The sequence below is a fragment of the Myxine glutinosa genome, chromosome 5 (assembly GCF_964187855.1).
Source record: "Myxine glutinosa chromosome 5, kmMyxGlut1.1, whole genome shotgun sequence".
In the NCBI taxonomy this organism is placed as follows: Eukaryota; Metazoa; Chordata; class Myxini; order Myxiniformes; family Myxinidae; genus Myxine; species Myxine glutinosa.
In genome coordinates this window covers 87,805,807-87,824,187 of record NC_136265.1, presented here as the reverse complement: position 1 = coordinate 87,824,187, position 18,381 = coordinate 87,805,807, and the positions used below count along the sequence as shown (strand labels likewise).

Below are 18,381 nucleotides of genomic sequence, written 5' to 3'. Positions count from 1 at the left end.
CCAGACCGTATCGAAGGCACGTGAAATGTCAAGGGAGACAGCTCTAATTTCCTGTTTGGCGTTGAGGACCTCCATCCATTGTTGAGAAAGCAGAAGCAGCATGTCCAGAGTAGAGTGACCAGGTCTGAAACCAAATTGATGATCAGAGATCAAGCCATTGGAGAAGAGGAAAGATTTAATATCTGAAGCAATGATGGATTCCATGACTTTGCTGATAATTGGGAGAAGGCTGATTGGTCTGTTGTTGCTGGGATCTGTTTTTGCACCTTTTTTGTGCAAAGCGGTGATGTTGGCTGATTTCCAAGCAGATGGCAGATGACCTTGAGCAAAAGAGAGGGTGAAGAGAACAGAAAGAGGGAGTGAAAGAGCAGAAGAACATGATTTTAGGACCCGTGGGCTGATGCCGTCAGTACCAGTTGCAGAATCAGAGTCGAGGGTTGACAGAAACTTTACCACCTTGTCAGGAGGAAAGGACACAGAGTCCAGGAGCAGCTGGGTACGACTGGGTACGGTGGGTACAGAGAGGGATGGGTTTGGGACACAAGATTTAGAGGCAAACACAGAGTTGAGGCATTCAGCTTTTTCACGTGCGGAGTCAGCCGTTAAGCCGTTTGAGGTGAGGGAGGGGATGGAGGGGGAACAAACACCAGAAACAGATTTGACCAGACACCACCAGGATTTGGAAGAGGGAGACAGATAAGAGAGTTCGGTCTTGAGAATGGTGAGATATTGTTTCCTGGCTCTCCTGAGGGTGGACACACACTTGTTTCGGGCTTTGTGAAAGGAAATGAGATTTCCTTCCGTTGGATTTGCTTTCCAGGAGACGAAAGCAAGTTGTTTCAGGGCAACAGCCTCACCACAAGATTCCGTGTACCATGGACGGGAGGAAGGGTGTGACAACTGAAGACGAGATGTTGTTGGCTTTACGGTTGGGGGTGCCGACTTTGGATCCTAGGATCCTGGGTTCGAATCCCCGTCGATCACTGAATTAACGCCAGGGGGGTTGACTCAGCCTGTCATCCTTCCGAGGTCGGCACATTGAGTACCAGCTTGCTGGGATGAATGATCACGGTGTGTACCCCGGTTTAGAATAGGCACACCGCATCCCTGCGCATCGTAAGAGCGTGACCAAGGGTTAGCGTCAGGAAGGGCATCCGGCCATAAAAACATTGCCTCAAAACAGGGAACCATGATTGTCATGGGGCCCGCAAGGCTAACCCCTGCTCTTGCGGGGAAAAATGGCCTTAAAAAAGAATCATTCATTTATTCATTGCCTTATGCCGCCTCCATTGCCTTATGCCTCTTTATGCTGCCTTTGGCTTTTTGGCGCGAGTTAACACGAGGCAGGCCTGGCAGGTCGGGTCGGGACCGAATGAGGGCGGCGAAGAAGCTGACGGTAAGCGCAAGCCGCCAATCAGGGCTCAAAGGGAGTAGCTGCGGCCATGCGTCACATGGCGTGGTTGGAACGTTCGAGAGGGCTCAGGGCGTGGCAATAAAACCCGTCACGCAAAGCCCCCACCAGAGTTAGCAGTTGAGTGAGTGGAGTTTGGGCAGTGGAGTTCGGGGAGAGGTGAGCTTGTGCATTGAGCTATTGGAGAGGCGAGTATTGATGAGAGTTTCGAGATCAGAGAAAAGACGCACATGAACCAAGTATAAGCGCTCGTATTAAAGTGACGCTCGGTTGAGCTTGAGGTTGAGCCTCTATTGCATTGGGTTAGGCGGGTGATAGCGCGCCGGTGACTCAACGTGCTGTGGAAAGCCGCCGAGAGACTCGTACATCCCCTCTCAGTTTCCTGCCTCATCATCTGCCCTTTTGTTCGAGAGACGCGCTGCGAGGATCCTTTTCTACCACCTGCCACGTGGGCGACGTTCCTGGACGACCGAGGCAGTGCGTGAACACCATTCTACCTGCATTTCCCCTCTGTGAGTGTGATCGGGCCCGTGTCTGGGTATTAAGCATAAGACTGTTTAAGTTCTGCTCTGTGTCTGCTTTCTACCGACTTGTACATTGTGTAAATAATAGTAATTAAATCCTGTTATTCCTTTATTCGACCATCTCGTGTTTTCCATCATTGACTAAGCGTGGTACGAATAGAACCGCTCGAATCGGGTTCCAATACTAGAAAACAGCACGGACCCTGTGGTACGCAATCCGCTCGGTGTACTCGAATTACACGTGGCTCATGCGAGGCTTGCTTCCCCGCTTCCGTGGCGGCGCAGGTATTTAGGTACATGCGAGACTGGTCCCGAAACCCTACCTTGCGTTTGCCTGGAAGGTGCGTTTCAAGTCTCGGTTACGCCGGCCCAGAAAGAGCAAGGGGCTTAATCTCCCCTTGGTAAGGGTAGGAAGGGCAGTGGAAAACCACAACAATTGGTAGTCAGGAGTGTGGATTTGGAACCCTGGACAAAATTTTTGGACACCAAAATTCTCGAAATTACGAGCGACCGAAATTTAGTTATTAAATCCAAAATTTTGTATTCATACCATGGCTAGCCAAGGCGGTCGAATGCCAGTGGGGTTAGAAGATGGGGTAGATGATAAGGAAGAATTAATGACCCAGGACCCATAGGAAGAGCTGATAGACGAAGGGAGAATTGAAGAGGGGCCGGCAGCAGGGGAAGAAAATGGGGCGTCTCGCACGTGGCGGCGGACGCCGAGCCCGCTGTACCAACGAGTTTTGACCTGCAGCAGTTCATGACACAATGCCTGGCATGCATGGCAGAGTCAATAAGGGACAGGAAAGAAGAGAGGAGGAACATTAAAAAATGGGGGATCAATTGGCTAATTAAATCGACGCCATAAAAGAATCCAGGTGTGAAGTGGAAAAAAAGGGCAGGAGGGTCGTGCGGAAACTAACAATATTTTTACTCTGCCTGTCTGTCTGTCATTCAAACAAAATGGAAAATCATTCCAAACAGGAAGCTTGCTGTTTTGAAGGACCTCATAAAGGATACAAACAACAGGAATGAATAAGTAATGTAATGTGTAAGACAGGGTGATGTACTGGGTAAAACAGTGGTAAAATCCAGAATTAATTAATTTATTCGACCTTTACAATCTTTTTTAAATTTAAATTGAATTATGTACTTGAACACTGTGGAACAAAATCACTTTTTAATACTCCCAATAGTATCCAGTTTTATAGGACTTAGACATGTCAAATAGGTTGATGTATAAAGGTGGTCTATATGACTGCTTCAACAGCGCTAAACTTTGGGATTTTTTTGATGATATTTGAAATCATTATTTTATGAAAATTGAAGTGTATCGTTGAACACTGCATGTGGGTATCATGTTCTATGAACTCTCCAGTTTACTTCATCAGTTTGCCTTTACAAATGCATGTGAAACAATCAATTTACAGTAATAGAAACAAGTGATCTATCACGGACAATTGGATGAATTTACCCTGAAGTATAAATGTCATGGGGAAAACCCAAACTTTTGCACAGTACTGTATATTTACATTAGGAATAGTTTTTTAAAAACTTTTTTTCAGTGTAACAAATACACATGTACTTGTTTACGTACGTCAGAATTATATTGTGAGTATTGAACAAAATCAGATTTTTTTGACAGGTCATGTGATGTTGTATTTACAGGTGGATCCATTGAATCCACAAGGGAGACAGCACCTACTTTTATGAACAGCGAAGACATAGGCCCGCAGGACTCGCCAACTGAAACAAACAAGAGGACTTTTTACAAACACAACAAAATGAATAATGAAATGTTTGCACAAAATAATTTACACCAGGCTCACAAAGGAGAGAAAGATCAACGCCCATACAAATGCAAAACTTGTGGAAAATCTTTCAATCGATCATCCACCCTGAAAATACACATGAGAATTCACAATGATGAACGTCCATACAAATGTACAACTTGTGGAAAATCTTTTAGTGACTCATCCAGCCTTAAAAGGCACATCAGCATTCACAATGATGAACGTCCATGCAAATGCACAAGTTGTGGAAAATCTTTTAGTGACTCATCCAGCCTTAAAAGGCACATGATGATTCACAATGATGAACGCCCATACGAATGCACAATTTGTGGAAAATCTTTTAGTGACTTATCCAGCCTTAAAAGGCACATGATGATTCACAATGATGAACGCCTATACAAATGCACAATTTGTGGAAAATCTTTTAATCGATCATCCACCCTTAAATCACACATGATAATTCACAATGATGAACGCCCATACGAATGCACAATTTGTGGAAAAACTTTTAATGACTCATCCAACCTTAAATCACACATGAGAATTCATAATGATGAACGCCTATACAAATGCACAATTTGTGGAAAATCTTTTAGTGACTTATCCAGCCTTAAAAGGCACATGAGAATTCACAATGATGAACGCCCATTCAAATGCACAATTTGTGGAAAATCTTTTAATCAATCATCCACCCTGAAAATACACATGAGAATTCATAATGATGAACGCCCATACAAATGCACAATTTGTGGAAAATCTTTTCACGACTCATCCACCCTTAAAAGGCACTTTATGATTCACAATGGTGAACGCCCATACGAATGCACAAGTTGTGGAAAATATTTTTATCGACCATACACTCTGAAATTACACATGAGAATTCATAATGGTGAACGCCCATATGAATGCACAATTTGTGGAAAATCTTTTAATCGATCATCCAACCTTAAATCACACATGAGAATTCACAATGATGAACGCCCATACGAATGCACAATTTGTGGAAAATCTTTTAATCGATCATCCAACCTTAAATCACACATGAGAATTCATAATGATGAACGCCTATACAAATGCACAATTTGTGGAAAATCTTTTAATGACTCATCTTACCTAAAATCACACATTACAATTCATAATGATGAACGACGATACAAATGCACAACTTGTGGAAAATCTTTTAACCAGTCATCGATCCTTAAAAAGCACATGAGTATTCACAATGATGAACGCCCATACAAATGTGCAAGTTGTGGAAAATCTTTTAATCGGTCATCCACCCTTAAAACACACATGAGAATTCACAATAGTGAACGCCCATACGAATGCACAACTTGTGGAAAATCTTTTAACCAGTCATCCAACCTTAAAAGGCACATGAGAATTCACAATGATGAACGCCCATACAAATGTACAAGTTGTGGAAAATCTTTTAATCAGTCATCCACCCTTAAAACACACGTGAGAATTCACAATGGTGAACGCCCATACGAATGCACAGTTTGTGTAAAATCTTTTAGTGACTCATCCAGCCTTAAAAGGCACATGAGAATTCACAATGATGAACGCCCATACGAATGCACAAGTTGTGGAAAATCTTTTAATCGATAATCCCCGCGGTGATCGCGGCGATGAAGCTTGGAATCTCCCGCGATGAAGCTAACTCCAAGAGCCTCTCACTCACTCACCGCAGGCAGGTTGGTGGTCTTTCCATCTTCTACCGACTCCTCTCTGGCCTTGCCCCCCCAGCTCTCTCTGGGCTCTGTCCCGCAAATATTCCTACAGGTCACACAAGATCTGCCTGCAACCCTCTTATGGTCAAACTGCCAAAATCAAGACTCTGCTCACCTTCACTCCTCCATTCCTCTTTTCTCCCGCCTCTGGAACAAACTCCCTCACTCTCTTCAATCCCACTCCACCCTCCAGGTCTTTAAAACAGCTGTTCACCACCATCTCTTATCTTCCCCCATCCAAAACCTTAAAACACATTACAATTCATAATGATGAACGCCGATACAAATGCACAACTTGTGGAAAATCTTTTAACCAGTCATCCATCCTTAATAGGCACATGAGGATTCACAATGATGAACGCCCATACAAATGTGCAAGTTGTGGAAAATCTTTAAATCGATCATCCAACCTTAAAACACACATGAGAATTCACAACAGTGAACGCCCATACGAATGCACAACTTGTGGAAAATCTTTTAGTGACTCATCCCACCTTAAAAGGCACATGAGAATTCACAATGCTGATCACCCATGCAAATGCTCAACTTGTGGAAAATCTTTTAATCGATCATCCCACCTTAAAAGGCACATGAGCATTCACAATGATGAACGCCCATACAAATGCACAGTTTGTGGAGAATCGTTCAATCGGTCATGCCACCTGAAAAACGCATGGAATTCACTATGGAGAACAAGGAGATTACCAACAAAGAGAGTGTGCATGCAAATGCCAAATTTGTGTAAAATCCTTCATTAAATAAATTGAGCTCATGAAACACATTTTATTTTACCTTTTTTTGCGTAGCAGAGGCTCGTGGAAGAGATAGACGCAGGCTAGGACAAACAATGGGTGTGGGGAGGAATTAGAGGCAGGAGAGCATCCATAGGTTGGACAGGATAAATACAGAAGAGAGATCATTTATGAATGCAGAATAGGACTGGGCCCAGAACACAATTTGTAGAAAATCTTTGAATCGGTCATTCCACATGAAAAGCATGAAAATTTACTTGACAAGTCACACGAGACAATGTCCACACTGATGCACGATTTGCAAAATGTCTTTCACTCACTCAATCTGCGTTAAAACACATGAGCACATTGTGAATGTTTGAATGTGAATATGACTTGTTTGACTTCACATCACCAAAATGGCACCCATTTCCTGCCACTGAAAAGCATCCACATAGCATGATGCTGCCACCTCCATGCCTCACGGTAAGGATGGTGTTGGATGGGTTATGAGCTATGCTCTGCTTCCGCCGGACATAGTGCTTTTCATTCAGGCCAAATAATTTGATTTTCGTCTCATCAGAACATTTTGAATATTAATATTAATAAAGAATATTTTGCCTCATGCTCTGTCTTTCACGTGCCTTTTTACAAACTCCAGGCATGCTGTTATGTGCGGTTTTCTCAGGAGTGGCTTCCATTTAGTCACTCTTCCATAAACCCTCAATTTGTGAAATGCTGCATGGACTTGTCCTTCTGGCAGGTTCTGGCATTTCAGCAAAGGAACTCTTTAGTTCTGCCAGAGTGGTGATTGTGTTCTTGGTCACCTCCCTGACCATGGCCCTTCTTTTCTGGTTGCTCAGTTTGGTTGGATCGCCAGCTCCAGGAAGATTCGGTGTCAGTCCATATTGTTTAATACCCTTCATATTGATTTATACTAGATCTATGGACAGTTCCTTCGACTCCATGGTAGAGTTTCTGCTCTGACATGCACTGTCAACTGTGGGACCTTATCCAGTGGCAGAAATGGTCTTCGTATCAAAGAACAACAAACCCTGTATCAATGAATATGGATTGTTTATTACATATGTGCATACGGAGAGAAACGTTTAATATACCGAGTGTGAAAATCTCTAAAATGCTCAAAGCAACACGAGTTTATATTGGATTAATGTTTGTCGCTTTGTTTTTGGTCTCGAGATATGCGAAACTGAGGTAATCCTTTCTGTTGTTCGTTTCCTTGTCCATCCTGAGAGTGTGTGACCCAAATAGACAACTTCCGTCTCACAGAACGGTAACTTATCCTGATTTACTTAATGTCCCTTATGAGCTAATGCTGTCAAGAGCACGATTGTATCTTGTTCGCAGCTTTCCTTTTTCTATGAGCAGATTAGCAGATCGTCAACATACTGAATTAAGGTGGATCCCCCGGGGTATTTGAACACCAAACAAATCTTTGTGGAGGGCCCTTGAAAATATGGTTGGCTATCTGTGAAACTCTGTGGTAATACTGTCCACGTAAGCTGGCGTTCTCCATATGTGAATGCAAAGAGATACTGCAATTTTTCCTCGAGAATAATATATGAATGAATGAATGATCGTTTTAAGGCCATTTTCCACGCCAGAGCAGGGGTTAGCCTTGCGGGCCCCATGACAATCATGGTTCCCTGTTTGAGGCAATGTTTTTATGGCTGGGTGCCCTTCCTGACGCCAACCCTTGGTCACGCTCTTACGATGCGCAGGGATAAGGTGTACCTATTCTAAAGCGGCAACACCACCTCAAGATGGACAGAGAAAATGCTGAACACAAGGCTATGACTGAGTCACACTTTGTATCTGGTGGCACGGCAGATAGTATGGTCTCCGGGTTGGGCATGACCGGATGTATGCCCTTTCTACAGTTAAGTGCCCGTAGGTCCTGAGTAGTAGTGTGAAAGCAAAATTAATTGCGTACGTAATTTGTGTAAATCAAGTGGATTTCCCAGAGCCTCGATCTGATGTTGCAAACACTTTAGTTTTAATTGCGTACTTAAGCTTCATAAATACAAATATTGGTCAGCATTGAGTGTATTTCATTTTATTTGTCTGAGAGCTTTGAACAAGTTTGAAATTTGTCCAAATGACAATTCTCGCAGGGCGTGCCCGTGTGCAAACGGACGCCAGGGGCAACCAAGCAGCACGTCTCCACTCCCTTTCAAAATCAAATCAACACGTTTGAATTAAAAGGAATAGGCTTCTTCCAATTAAACACTGTACAATAAATAAATGTACTTTTCATAAAAGAAAAATATATACATATATATACAGTCATGTGAAAAAGTAAGAACACCCCATGTAAAGTTTTGACTTTTTCAACATATTTCAACATACAGCTATTTGATCTTCATTTCAACAATATTGAAAGATAACGGTGATATAATATAACAAATATCATGAAACATTTACATTTTGTAGTCCATTGTATAATTTAAATAAACATAAATGCAAATTTCGCATGTGGAAAACATAAGTACACCCTTGGCTCTAATAGGTGGTATTGCCCCCTTTGGCAGAAACAACCTCAAGTAGGCGTTTCTTATAACTGTCTACCAGTCTCTGACATCGACTGGGAGAAATTTTTGCCCACTCCTCCATGCAGAATTCTTTCAGCTGTGCGATGTTTGAGGGGTTTCTTGCATGCACAGCTCGTTTCAAATCCCCCCACAACAACTCGATGTGATTTAGATCCAGGCTTTGACTTGGCCATTCCAGAACCTTCCATTTCTTTCTTTTCAGCCATTCCTTGGTGGATGTACTGGTATGTTTAGGGTAATTGTCATGTTGCAAGGTCCACCTTCGGTTGAGCTTCAACTTACCGACAGATGGCCTCACATTATCCTCAAGCACCTTCTGGTACAATGAAGAATTCAGAGTGGATTATATGATGGTAAGCTGCCCAGGCCCTGATGCAGCAAAGCTGCCCCAAACCATATTTCCACCACCATGCTTTACAGTTGGTATTAGGTTCTTGTAGTCAAATGCTGTCTTTGGTTTTCACCAATCATGTCTTCTAATACTGTGGCCAAATAGCTCGACCTTTGACTCATCTGTCCAGAGCACATTGTTCCAGAAGTGCTGGGCTTTGCGTAGGTGTTCATTGGCAAACTTTAGTTTTGCCCTGATGTTATTTTTGGACAGCAAAGGTTTCCTCCTGGCACACCTCCCATGCAGATCAACTTTGTGCAGCCTCTTTCTTATGGTAGACTTGTGCACTTTGACATCAACGGTGGCAAAAGCTACCTGTAGGTCCCGTGATGACATTCTGGGGTTCTTAGAGACTTCTTTCAGCATCTTGCGGTCTGCTCTCGGGCTAAACTTGCTGGGGCGGCCTGGCCTGAACAAGTTGGCAGTTGTTTGGAATCTTCTCCCCTTGAAGATGATCTTCCGGACAGTCGAATGATTGATTTCAAATTGTTTGGAGATCTTTTAAAATCCCTTCCCAGACTCGGAGGCATCGAAACCTGCTTTCTGGAGGCCTCAGAGAGCTATTTTGATCTAGGCATGGTGACGACGCACACTTCAACAACAAAGAGCAAACCAAACTAAATGTCTGAGGTTTAAATAAGAAAGGTTCCTCCAAGATCCTCTCTAACGATGTTCTAATCATTTGCACCTGAGCTGGTGCACCTGATTCTAATTTTAGGAATTTGAAGTAGTGATAAATGTAGGGGTGTACTTACTTTTTCCACATGCAAAATTTGCATTTACTTTCATTTAATTGATACAATGGACTTCAAAATGTAAATGTTTCATGATATTTGTTATATTATATCACCTTTATCTATCAATATTGTTGAAATGAAGAACAAAGACCGGTATGTTGAAATATGTTGAAAAAGTCAAAACTTTACATGGGGTGTACTTACTTTTTCACGTGACTGTATATATATTGTTACGGAACCCAACGTCGGCCTATGGGTCCCCTTCGAGGGGGGATTAAGCCCCTCGTCTGTTACGGACCGACGTGGTCCCGGGGGTATGACGCCACGCCCGGTCGGCGCTGGATAGGGTTTTAGGCCGACAAGTCCTATGACCTAAATACCAGCGCTTCCCAGTACGCGAAGGAACACCCCCCGCTCACGGCCGCAGTGTAATGGATGTTGCGCCGAGCGAAGCGAACCGCGGCGTGAGCCGTTTACCAAGACTAGACCCGATCCTGAAACGTTGGCCAAATCGTGCCACAGATATTCAATGAGGGAAAAGACAAAGACGACACGGATGTGAAGAAGAAGAAGACGAAAAGGGTTTGAAATACGAAGATGATTTATTTGCTATTTACAATCAAAAGAAACCAAGGAGGAGGAAGTATAATAAAATAAAGCAGAAAGAGGGACGGACCAGAAGGACACAGTGAAAATTCTAGCTTACCTATTACAGTCTTAATTAACACCCATACCAGGACAGAACAAACAAAAGGCGGACTCACACGAATGGGGAATTTGCAGGCAGGAATGATTGGAAGGAGGAGTGGGAAGGTTCAGCTGGGGCAGATGGTCCGGGCTTGATCCCGCACGGGACGTTGGGCTGTACCTCGACGGCCACCGATGCCACCGCAATCTGGTTCCCGCGGGGTCACGGGTCGAAGCTGCCTGGTGGAGTCAAAAACTGCTGGTGGAGCCAACTTCTGGTGGAGCCGACTGCTGGTGGAGCCAAAACTGCTGGAGGAGCCAAACTGCTGGTGGAGCCAAACTACTGGTGGAGCCAACTGCTGGTGGAGCCAACAACTGCTGGTGGAGCCAACTTCTTAACGGGCGCAACTCTCCGTGGGGTTCCCTTCCTCTGCCTTTACCAAGCTCGTCTGGACTCTTCTCTCAATGCTTTCTCAGTACTCCTCCCTCAAAGGCTTCCGCGCGTGCTTTTTATAACGCCACGGGCGATCAAGCCGCCGGCCTCCAGAACACGCCCATCGGTGAGCTCGCCTCAGCCCTGATTGGTCGGCACGGGCTCTCTGGCTCCGACCTTGATGATGAGGGGCAGCCAACGCCCTGGATTCGGCAGCTCCTCCCCCTTCTTCTCCGAACCCACCTCGTGGCTAATGGAGTCGCGGTGAAAACCGCCCAGCAGCTGTGGCGAATGCAGTTGGCAATCGAGGCTTTGGGAATGGGAATGAAAGGGGATCTATCTGTTTGAATTCGGTGCAATGGAGTGTCAATTAATGGAAGACAAGGCCTAATACACAGAATAAGGAAATAACTACCAACAAGCAGGGAATCTATGATTGGCTAACGTGATTGTTTATGACCTAATTACGGGACGCCCTTTTGACCTTTATACACAACTGGAGGAAGGAGGGCGATATTTTTACAACAATAAAAAAACACAAAAAAAAAAAACACAATCCTCATATCCACAACTATATATATATATATATATATATATATATATATATATATATATATATATATATATATATATAGATAGATAGATATATACATATAGATAGATATATATATTGTTACAGACGCGGCTTTAGATGTTATATTGACCGAGCGGTGGTGTATTTAACCGCGTCCGAACAGTTACTCCCCGATTAGAACCCGATTCCACCCGACGTTGACCAGATCGCCCCACAGATATTCAATCGGGAAACCTCTAAAGCGACCGAAAGAGAATGAAAAAGAAGAAGAAGAAGAATACGGAGGAAGAACAGATTTATTATACACACACAAGCAATGGATGGAAGAAGCAGTAACACAGCGAATCGTTAACTTACACTATTCATTTTTACTTAACCCCAAGACAACGAGCAGGACAGGACGTTCACACTTACACAGGGGATAATACAGGCAGGTAGGGCTTGAGGTGGATTGCTTGAGAGGGAGGCAAAGTCGGAGGCAGCAGCTCTCAATTCCTCGCGGTTTTGGCGGGAAAACCCTCCGTCGCGTATCCGCTGTGGTAGACGTCACGCGCTGGTTCGGCACACCTGCTCCTCTTCTTGTGGTGGAGCCGTCTCCCTCCTTTCAGCGCGTCTCTCCAAAGCTGGTTTCCTTGCCGAGTACCTCTCCTCTTTGGCTTGGAGCGTTTCGCATCTCACCACTCCTCTTGGTGCCGCCTCTTTGCTCATCTCCCAGGTCATCTCGCAAGGCCTCTGGTAAAGCAGTCCCTTACAGTCGCTTTTATCACCTCGGGCGAAATCAAGCCGCCGGCTCCGAGGGCACGCCTACCGGGTCGCTCACCGTGGTGCTGATTGGCTGTTAGGGCTGGCTCACTCCTCCCCTCTTATGACGAGGTGGAGACACGCCTTTCTTCTCCGACTCAAAGCACATGGGCAATGGCGGCCTGCGGGATTGAAAACAACTCCCCTTTTGAAAGGAACTTTGGAGAGCGGAGATGTTTGGGGAAATTGGAAGGGCCTACGCTTATTTTGTTTGATACAATGCAAAGTCAATCTAGTGGGAAACACATATTTAGCCTACATGGAATAAGGAAATACACTATTTAAAAGATATATCGTGACCTGCGTGTAAGTTTCATGGAATTAACTAGGAGGACGGCTGCGACCATTATTTACATTAACAGGGTGTTACCATCCTTTTGTAACGTTCACATTGTAACGTTTTCACATTCGTTACACTTCCTCCAAAATTGTTACACTTCTCAAAAACCGTTACACTTCTCAAATTCGTTACACACTTCTCAAAATCGTTACAATATATATAGATAGATATATATATATATAGATATATATATATATATATATAGATAGATATATATATATATAGATAGATGAGGATTGTATTTTTTTTATTGTGTTGTATTGTGGTAAATTGTTGTGTAACATTGTTTGAATATGGCCCCTCCTGCCTCCAGAGTTGTGTAAAGGTAAAAAGGGCATCCCGGTAGTTAATTCCATGAAACACCACATTGAAGGACACTATAATACCCTTGTTCAGTAGTTTATATCCTTATTATGTGTTTTAGGGTAAGGCCTTGTCTTCCATTAAAATGACACTCCATTGCACCAAGTGAAATAGATAGATTCCCTTCATTCCCTTTCCCAAAAACCTCCATTTCCCCTTTCATCAATTGCCATTCGCATTGCCAGCTACAATTGCCGCCATTGGCCACGAGGCAGGGTTGGGGAAGAAAGGCGTGCCCGCCCGTCGTCATCAAGGGCGGAGCCAGAGGGTCACGCGACCAACCAGGCCCGATGTGAGCACACCGATGGGCGTGTCCTGAAGGCCGGCGGCTTAATCGCCGGCGGCGCTATAAGAGCGCGCGCGCAAGAGTGACCAGGCTGAGCTGAGCTGCGTGGTAAGGTGCAAAGAAAAGAGATCATCCAGCAGCGATTCTTGTTCAAAGGAGATCATCCAGGGAAGCACAAAGCCTGCTAGTCGTCGCCTTGCTCGCCAGCAGCAGCATCCACAGCAGCAGCAGCGTCCACAGGAGCAGCAGCAGCAGCGCCACAGCAGCAACAACACTCGACAGCCGCTTGGGGCCTGGACGGCAGTTTGGAGCAGGGCCGCGAAGGAACGGCGGCTGCCCAACGAGCCGATTGTGCTGCAGGACCAGTTGGACCTCCCTATCCTGCCAGCCATCCACCTGCTATCCCTATCATCATCATTCCCCGTGTAAGTGTGGTCGTAGTCTGTCTTTTGTCTTGTCCCTGGGAATAAGTTAAGCCTGTTAGATAAGCTAGTAATTTTCACTGTGTCACCTGCTTTTCATGTCCCCTGTAAATAACTGTGACTGCTCCTTTTGCTTGTGTGTGTAAATAATAAATCCCGTTACTCTTCTGTACGTCTTCTTCTTCCTCTTTGCATTCGGTCGCTTTAGAGTTTTCCAGATTGAATATCTGTGGCGCGATACGGCCAACGTTCAAGTGAATCGGGTGAATCGGGGAAACTGTTAGGTCGCGGAGCCTCCGCTCGGCAAACATACCATCCTTAACCGCGAATCGTAACAATTGGTGTCGGGAGTGTCGGATTCGGACCTGGGACTAAATTCATTTAGCCCAAATTTTGGACACAATTGTACAATTGGCGTAACAATTGGTGTCTGGGAGTGAGATTCGAGGCCCGAACCAAATTTTTAGAACATCTAAAAAAAAAAAAAAATTTGGTCAAAATTTGGAGCGGCCGAAATTTGCTTTGTTTTACAAAACCCGAATTTTGAAATCGCGCCATGGCTGGTCAAGGCGACGGGATGTCGGTGGGAGAGATAGACGGGGTAGAATCGACCCAGGACCTTGGGGAAATGTATGTGGATGAAAGAGAGGAGGAGAACATTGGCAATGTGGTTGAGGTGGTATCGGGCACACAAAATGGCGCTCTCACGCATGTGGTTGAGGGGGCCACGGCCGCGGAACCAATGGGCGTGGTCCAAATGCAAGCCTTCATGGCCCAATTCATGGTGGAAATGCAGAAAAAAAACGACAGTATGGAACGAATGGAAAACAGAATGAGGGCTAATAGTGAGCAATTGGGAGTAATGAGGGACGAAGTGAGGGCTGATAGTGAGCGAATAATAAACGGAATGAGGGCCGATAGGGAGGAAATGGAGCAGAGGGACAGAGACCGCGGGTTGGGTGAGCAGGTCCCACGGGTGTACGAGGAGGTAACGCAGGTCGAGAAGCGCTGGTTGAGCGAAGCGGAGGAAAGCGCGGGTACAATGACGGGGGTAGAAATCGCGACACGGGGTTTGGAAAAGCCGGCGACCGATGAGGTAGAGGGAATTTTATTAAAGCCAACGGTCGTCGAGGTGAGTAAAGAAAAAGTGGAAGTGGGCATTGAAATTGAAGAGACCTGGGACTTAGATAACCACTCGCGGCGGGAGGAAAAGATGGAATATGTACAAAGTCCCTGCTCAAATCATGATGATATGCTCACTAACCAAATAAAGAGTTTGCAGGTGCGCGTGGAGAAAAGGATCCCCCAGGTGAGTCGTGCTGTATATTGTGCGGGTAGATTTTGTAGAAGGATGTTTGGCGACAAAAGAATTGTCGCACGATTGCGGTCAATATGGCACCCGGGCGTTGGTGAAGGGTCCCGTGTGAGTGGAAATGGCATGCGTGCGAAAAAAAAGTGTGCGTCCAGGGGTGAGCGTGTTACGAAGCGTGAGTGTGATACCGAGTGCGAGCGAGAATGCATGTCGGGGTGTGACACAGGGAGTGAGAGCGATACGGAGTGTACGTGCGAGGGTGAGAGTGACCCGGAGAGTGAGTTGGTGGTGGAGCGGGTGCGAGAATGCATGCTTGGAATGGTTGAGGGTGTGCGAGGAAGCACACCTGAGTTGGTCATGGCGCGGGTGTGGGAGAGCTCGTGTGAGCGCGTTAGTGGGTGGATGCAAGGGTGCACACCCATGGTGAGTGGTACGGAGTACGTACCGAGGGAGAGTGCACAAGGCGGTGCACGAGGTGTGTTAAGAGAGTGTGCGAACGGCAAGTGTGCGTGAGAGGAGTGGTGTGTAACAGGGAGTGCGTCGGTGGAATGGACGGAGTGTGTGGGATGCACTGGAGGCGTTGGAACGCCAGGTTTTGTGAGTGTGAAACGGGTGGCGTATGCAAGTGAGGCATCGACATTGGAAGGGTTAGCGTTTAGGGCGACGGATAGCCGATGCGAGCACTCGGTGCGCGGAGTGCTTTGTTGGATGCGAGGCCCGGCGCGGATCGATGCTGCGTCGCTTCTCTTCGAAGCGTCGTTGCCGATTCGGGCTTGGCCCCGCCCTGCACGTTCGAGTCCGGGCCTTGGCGGGCGAGGCGACCGGTCCGGTTCAAGGGCGAGTGGGAGGAAGCGGACGGTACCCCCTCGCGGGGAACGGGGTTCTGATCGGGCGAGCCCGGGACCGCAAGGTGCCGCGCCGAGATGGTGCGTGGAATCTCGTCCTGACCAAACCACCTCCCTTGAACCGAAAGCCGGACGGATCCAACCTGCAGGCGACCAAACCACCCGAATTCATTGCTCGGCTTTACGAAGCCGAGTTTAATGATGTCATGACGCACCGAGGCTAGGATGTAGCGGACTGTGATGATGATAATAGTGATAGTGCTTTTGATCCGAAATTTAGAAAAGTGAGTAGAATTGGCAGTAATTGGAAAATTTTTGATTTGTGGAAATTGGACGAGCAAAATTTATAGTAAGAGATGCCCCATGTGATGGGATGGCCAATCCACCATCCCTCACAACAGGGGCAAAGGAGCACTAGATTTATGGGGTTTGGCAGTGAAAACTAGCCCGGGAGGGTTAGGATATAATGATAGGGACCTAGAAGATGACCTTAGGTAACGTTAAGGTGAGGTAGTGACTGATACCTGTAGTGGGGATGCAGGTAGATTAGGGTGGATGATAATGACGTGGTATGTGTTTAGTTTAAAGGGAAGACGGGGAGCACTAAGTTAGCAGGGCAACAGGTAGTTTAGATGATGCCGTGTGAGTGTTGGAGGTGTATTCAGAAGTGTATTGTGAAAAGTGTGTGAGGAACAGGTGTGATTGCACAGGTGTGCAAATGAACAGGTGAATGGAGAATGGTTGTGTGAAATACATGGAGTGTGGAGTATGTGGAGTATTGGAATGGATGGTCGTGGAGTGAGATGGTGGAAACTATGGAGTGGAGTGGATGGTGCGAAGGTGTGAATGGGGGAAGAGTGGACCCCCATCACGAATACCCGGGGCGGGTAGTGTAAGTGTTAGGTAGAGGGTACAGGTAAATTGTGGTTGGATATTGGCATCTGTGGTGCGGGTGGAAGAATGATCTTTGGATGGGTGCATTAGTGTTGTGGAAATGGCTGGGCGTGTAGCCTGTTAGTGTGTGTAGTTGGTTTGGGCACTCCACCACTGTAAGGATGTCGGCCAGGTGAGGCCGCAGGTGGGCTCTGGGAGCCGGTAGAGTTGTTGTGGATGGGGCCCGAGGATCCGGAGGACGGACCCGGGTAGCCCAGTGCCAGGGGGCACCGAGGGGTGACAGAGCCAGGAGGGGCCTTCCCCAGTTAGATAGGTCAGGGCGAGGAGCTAGGTAAGCTCGGGTGGCAACGGCAGTGGTGGAGGTGTGCAGGTGGGTAGACCTGCTGGGAGAGCTACACGACCCAGCCCAGAAATTGTGCAAGGGCACTGGGAGATGAATCGGGGGAGTGAGACCCCAAATTGAGAAGCACCACAGTTTGGTCAATGGGAATTGGTTTTTAGAACCCATAGTGTAAGTTGGCCAATGGATTGGCAGGGAAAGACCCCGGGTAGTGTAACGTGTGTTAAAGTCATTTAGAGGATAGCTAGGATTGAAGTCTCCTCGCACCATCTGCATCCACTCACCTGAGGTGACAGGTACTCCACACCATGCCAGGTTGTTTTATTAGTTTTGATGCAAATGTTTGGAATGTGAGACACATCATGACGTGGGTGTGACATTGTGCTTTGTTGTTCCATCTCTTCCTCCTTATGAGGATTGATGATGAATTGGGTGATGGCAAATTTTGGCTAGAGGGATTGTGGAGACTAATTTGGTATAGGGGAAATATGGGGAGACGTGACGGTAGCGACGGATTTGTAAATGTGTAGATTTTGTAAATATGGGGTAAGGGCAAGGGTAGGGTAGGTGACAGGGGGGGTGACGTACGGTAGGGACGAGTTTTCTCACTTCGCTCTCCGTACGCACTTCGCCTTGCATTGCCTTATTGATGTGTACCCTTGTGACCTTACCCCTCGCTCATCTGTCTTCCCCCCTTTGTCTCCCACATGAGGACCTGAGCGCCACTGGGCGCCGAGGGGAGCGTGCGTGAGTCCGCCATTGTGCGCCCGGAACTCCCAGAACCAGCTGTCTGCATCGATGCACCACATTATGGACCACATGTCTGTGGCCGAGCACCACTGATGGACCCCATGGGTTGGGGCATGGCCCATCTGCTGGAACTGGCCATGAAGGCCCGAAATCTTGCTGGCGGACCTTGGCCACAGGGCACCGATGCCCCCCAGGTGAACCACACTAGTCGGCCCTGTGGGCCATAAATCAAATAAATAAACATGGACACGTTTGGGCAAGTTTTATTGCAAATAGGCCGCCAGTAAGAAAATGAAAGAAAGACAACATCTGGACGAAATAATAATAGCCAGCAGAGGGAGCCGAAGAGCAAGAGACCACCTGCAGGGTTAGGGGTTGTTGATTTATTTTTATTGATTTAACAGTGATGACTGTGCACCGATTGGTGCTTGAGGGTGTATT

The 18,381-nt window shown here is 46.3% G+C and overlaps 2 protein-coding genes across 2 annotated transcripts in view; both read left to right on the top strand.

Moving 5' to 3' along the window:
- The window catches only part of LOC137428086 (uncharacterized), a 951,578-nt gene that overhangs the window by 875,676 nt on the left and 57,521 nt on the right, over positions 1-18,381 (top strand). The gene's annotated exons all lie outside the window — the stretch shown is intronic.
- Positions 4,266-6,819, top strand: LOC144892146 (uncharacterized). Its single transcript, XM_078777378.1, has 2 exons — positions 4,266-5,269; positions 5,796-6,819. Exons 1-2 carry the CDS (start codon positions 4,266-4,268, stop codon positions 6,217-6,219), a joined length of 1,428 nt encoding a protein of 475 aa, XP_078633504.1. The 3' UTR covers positions 6,220-6,819.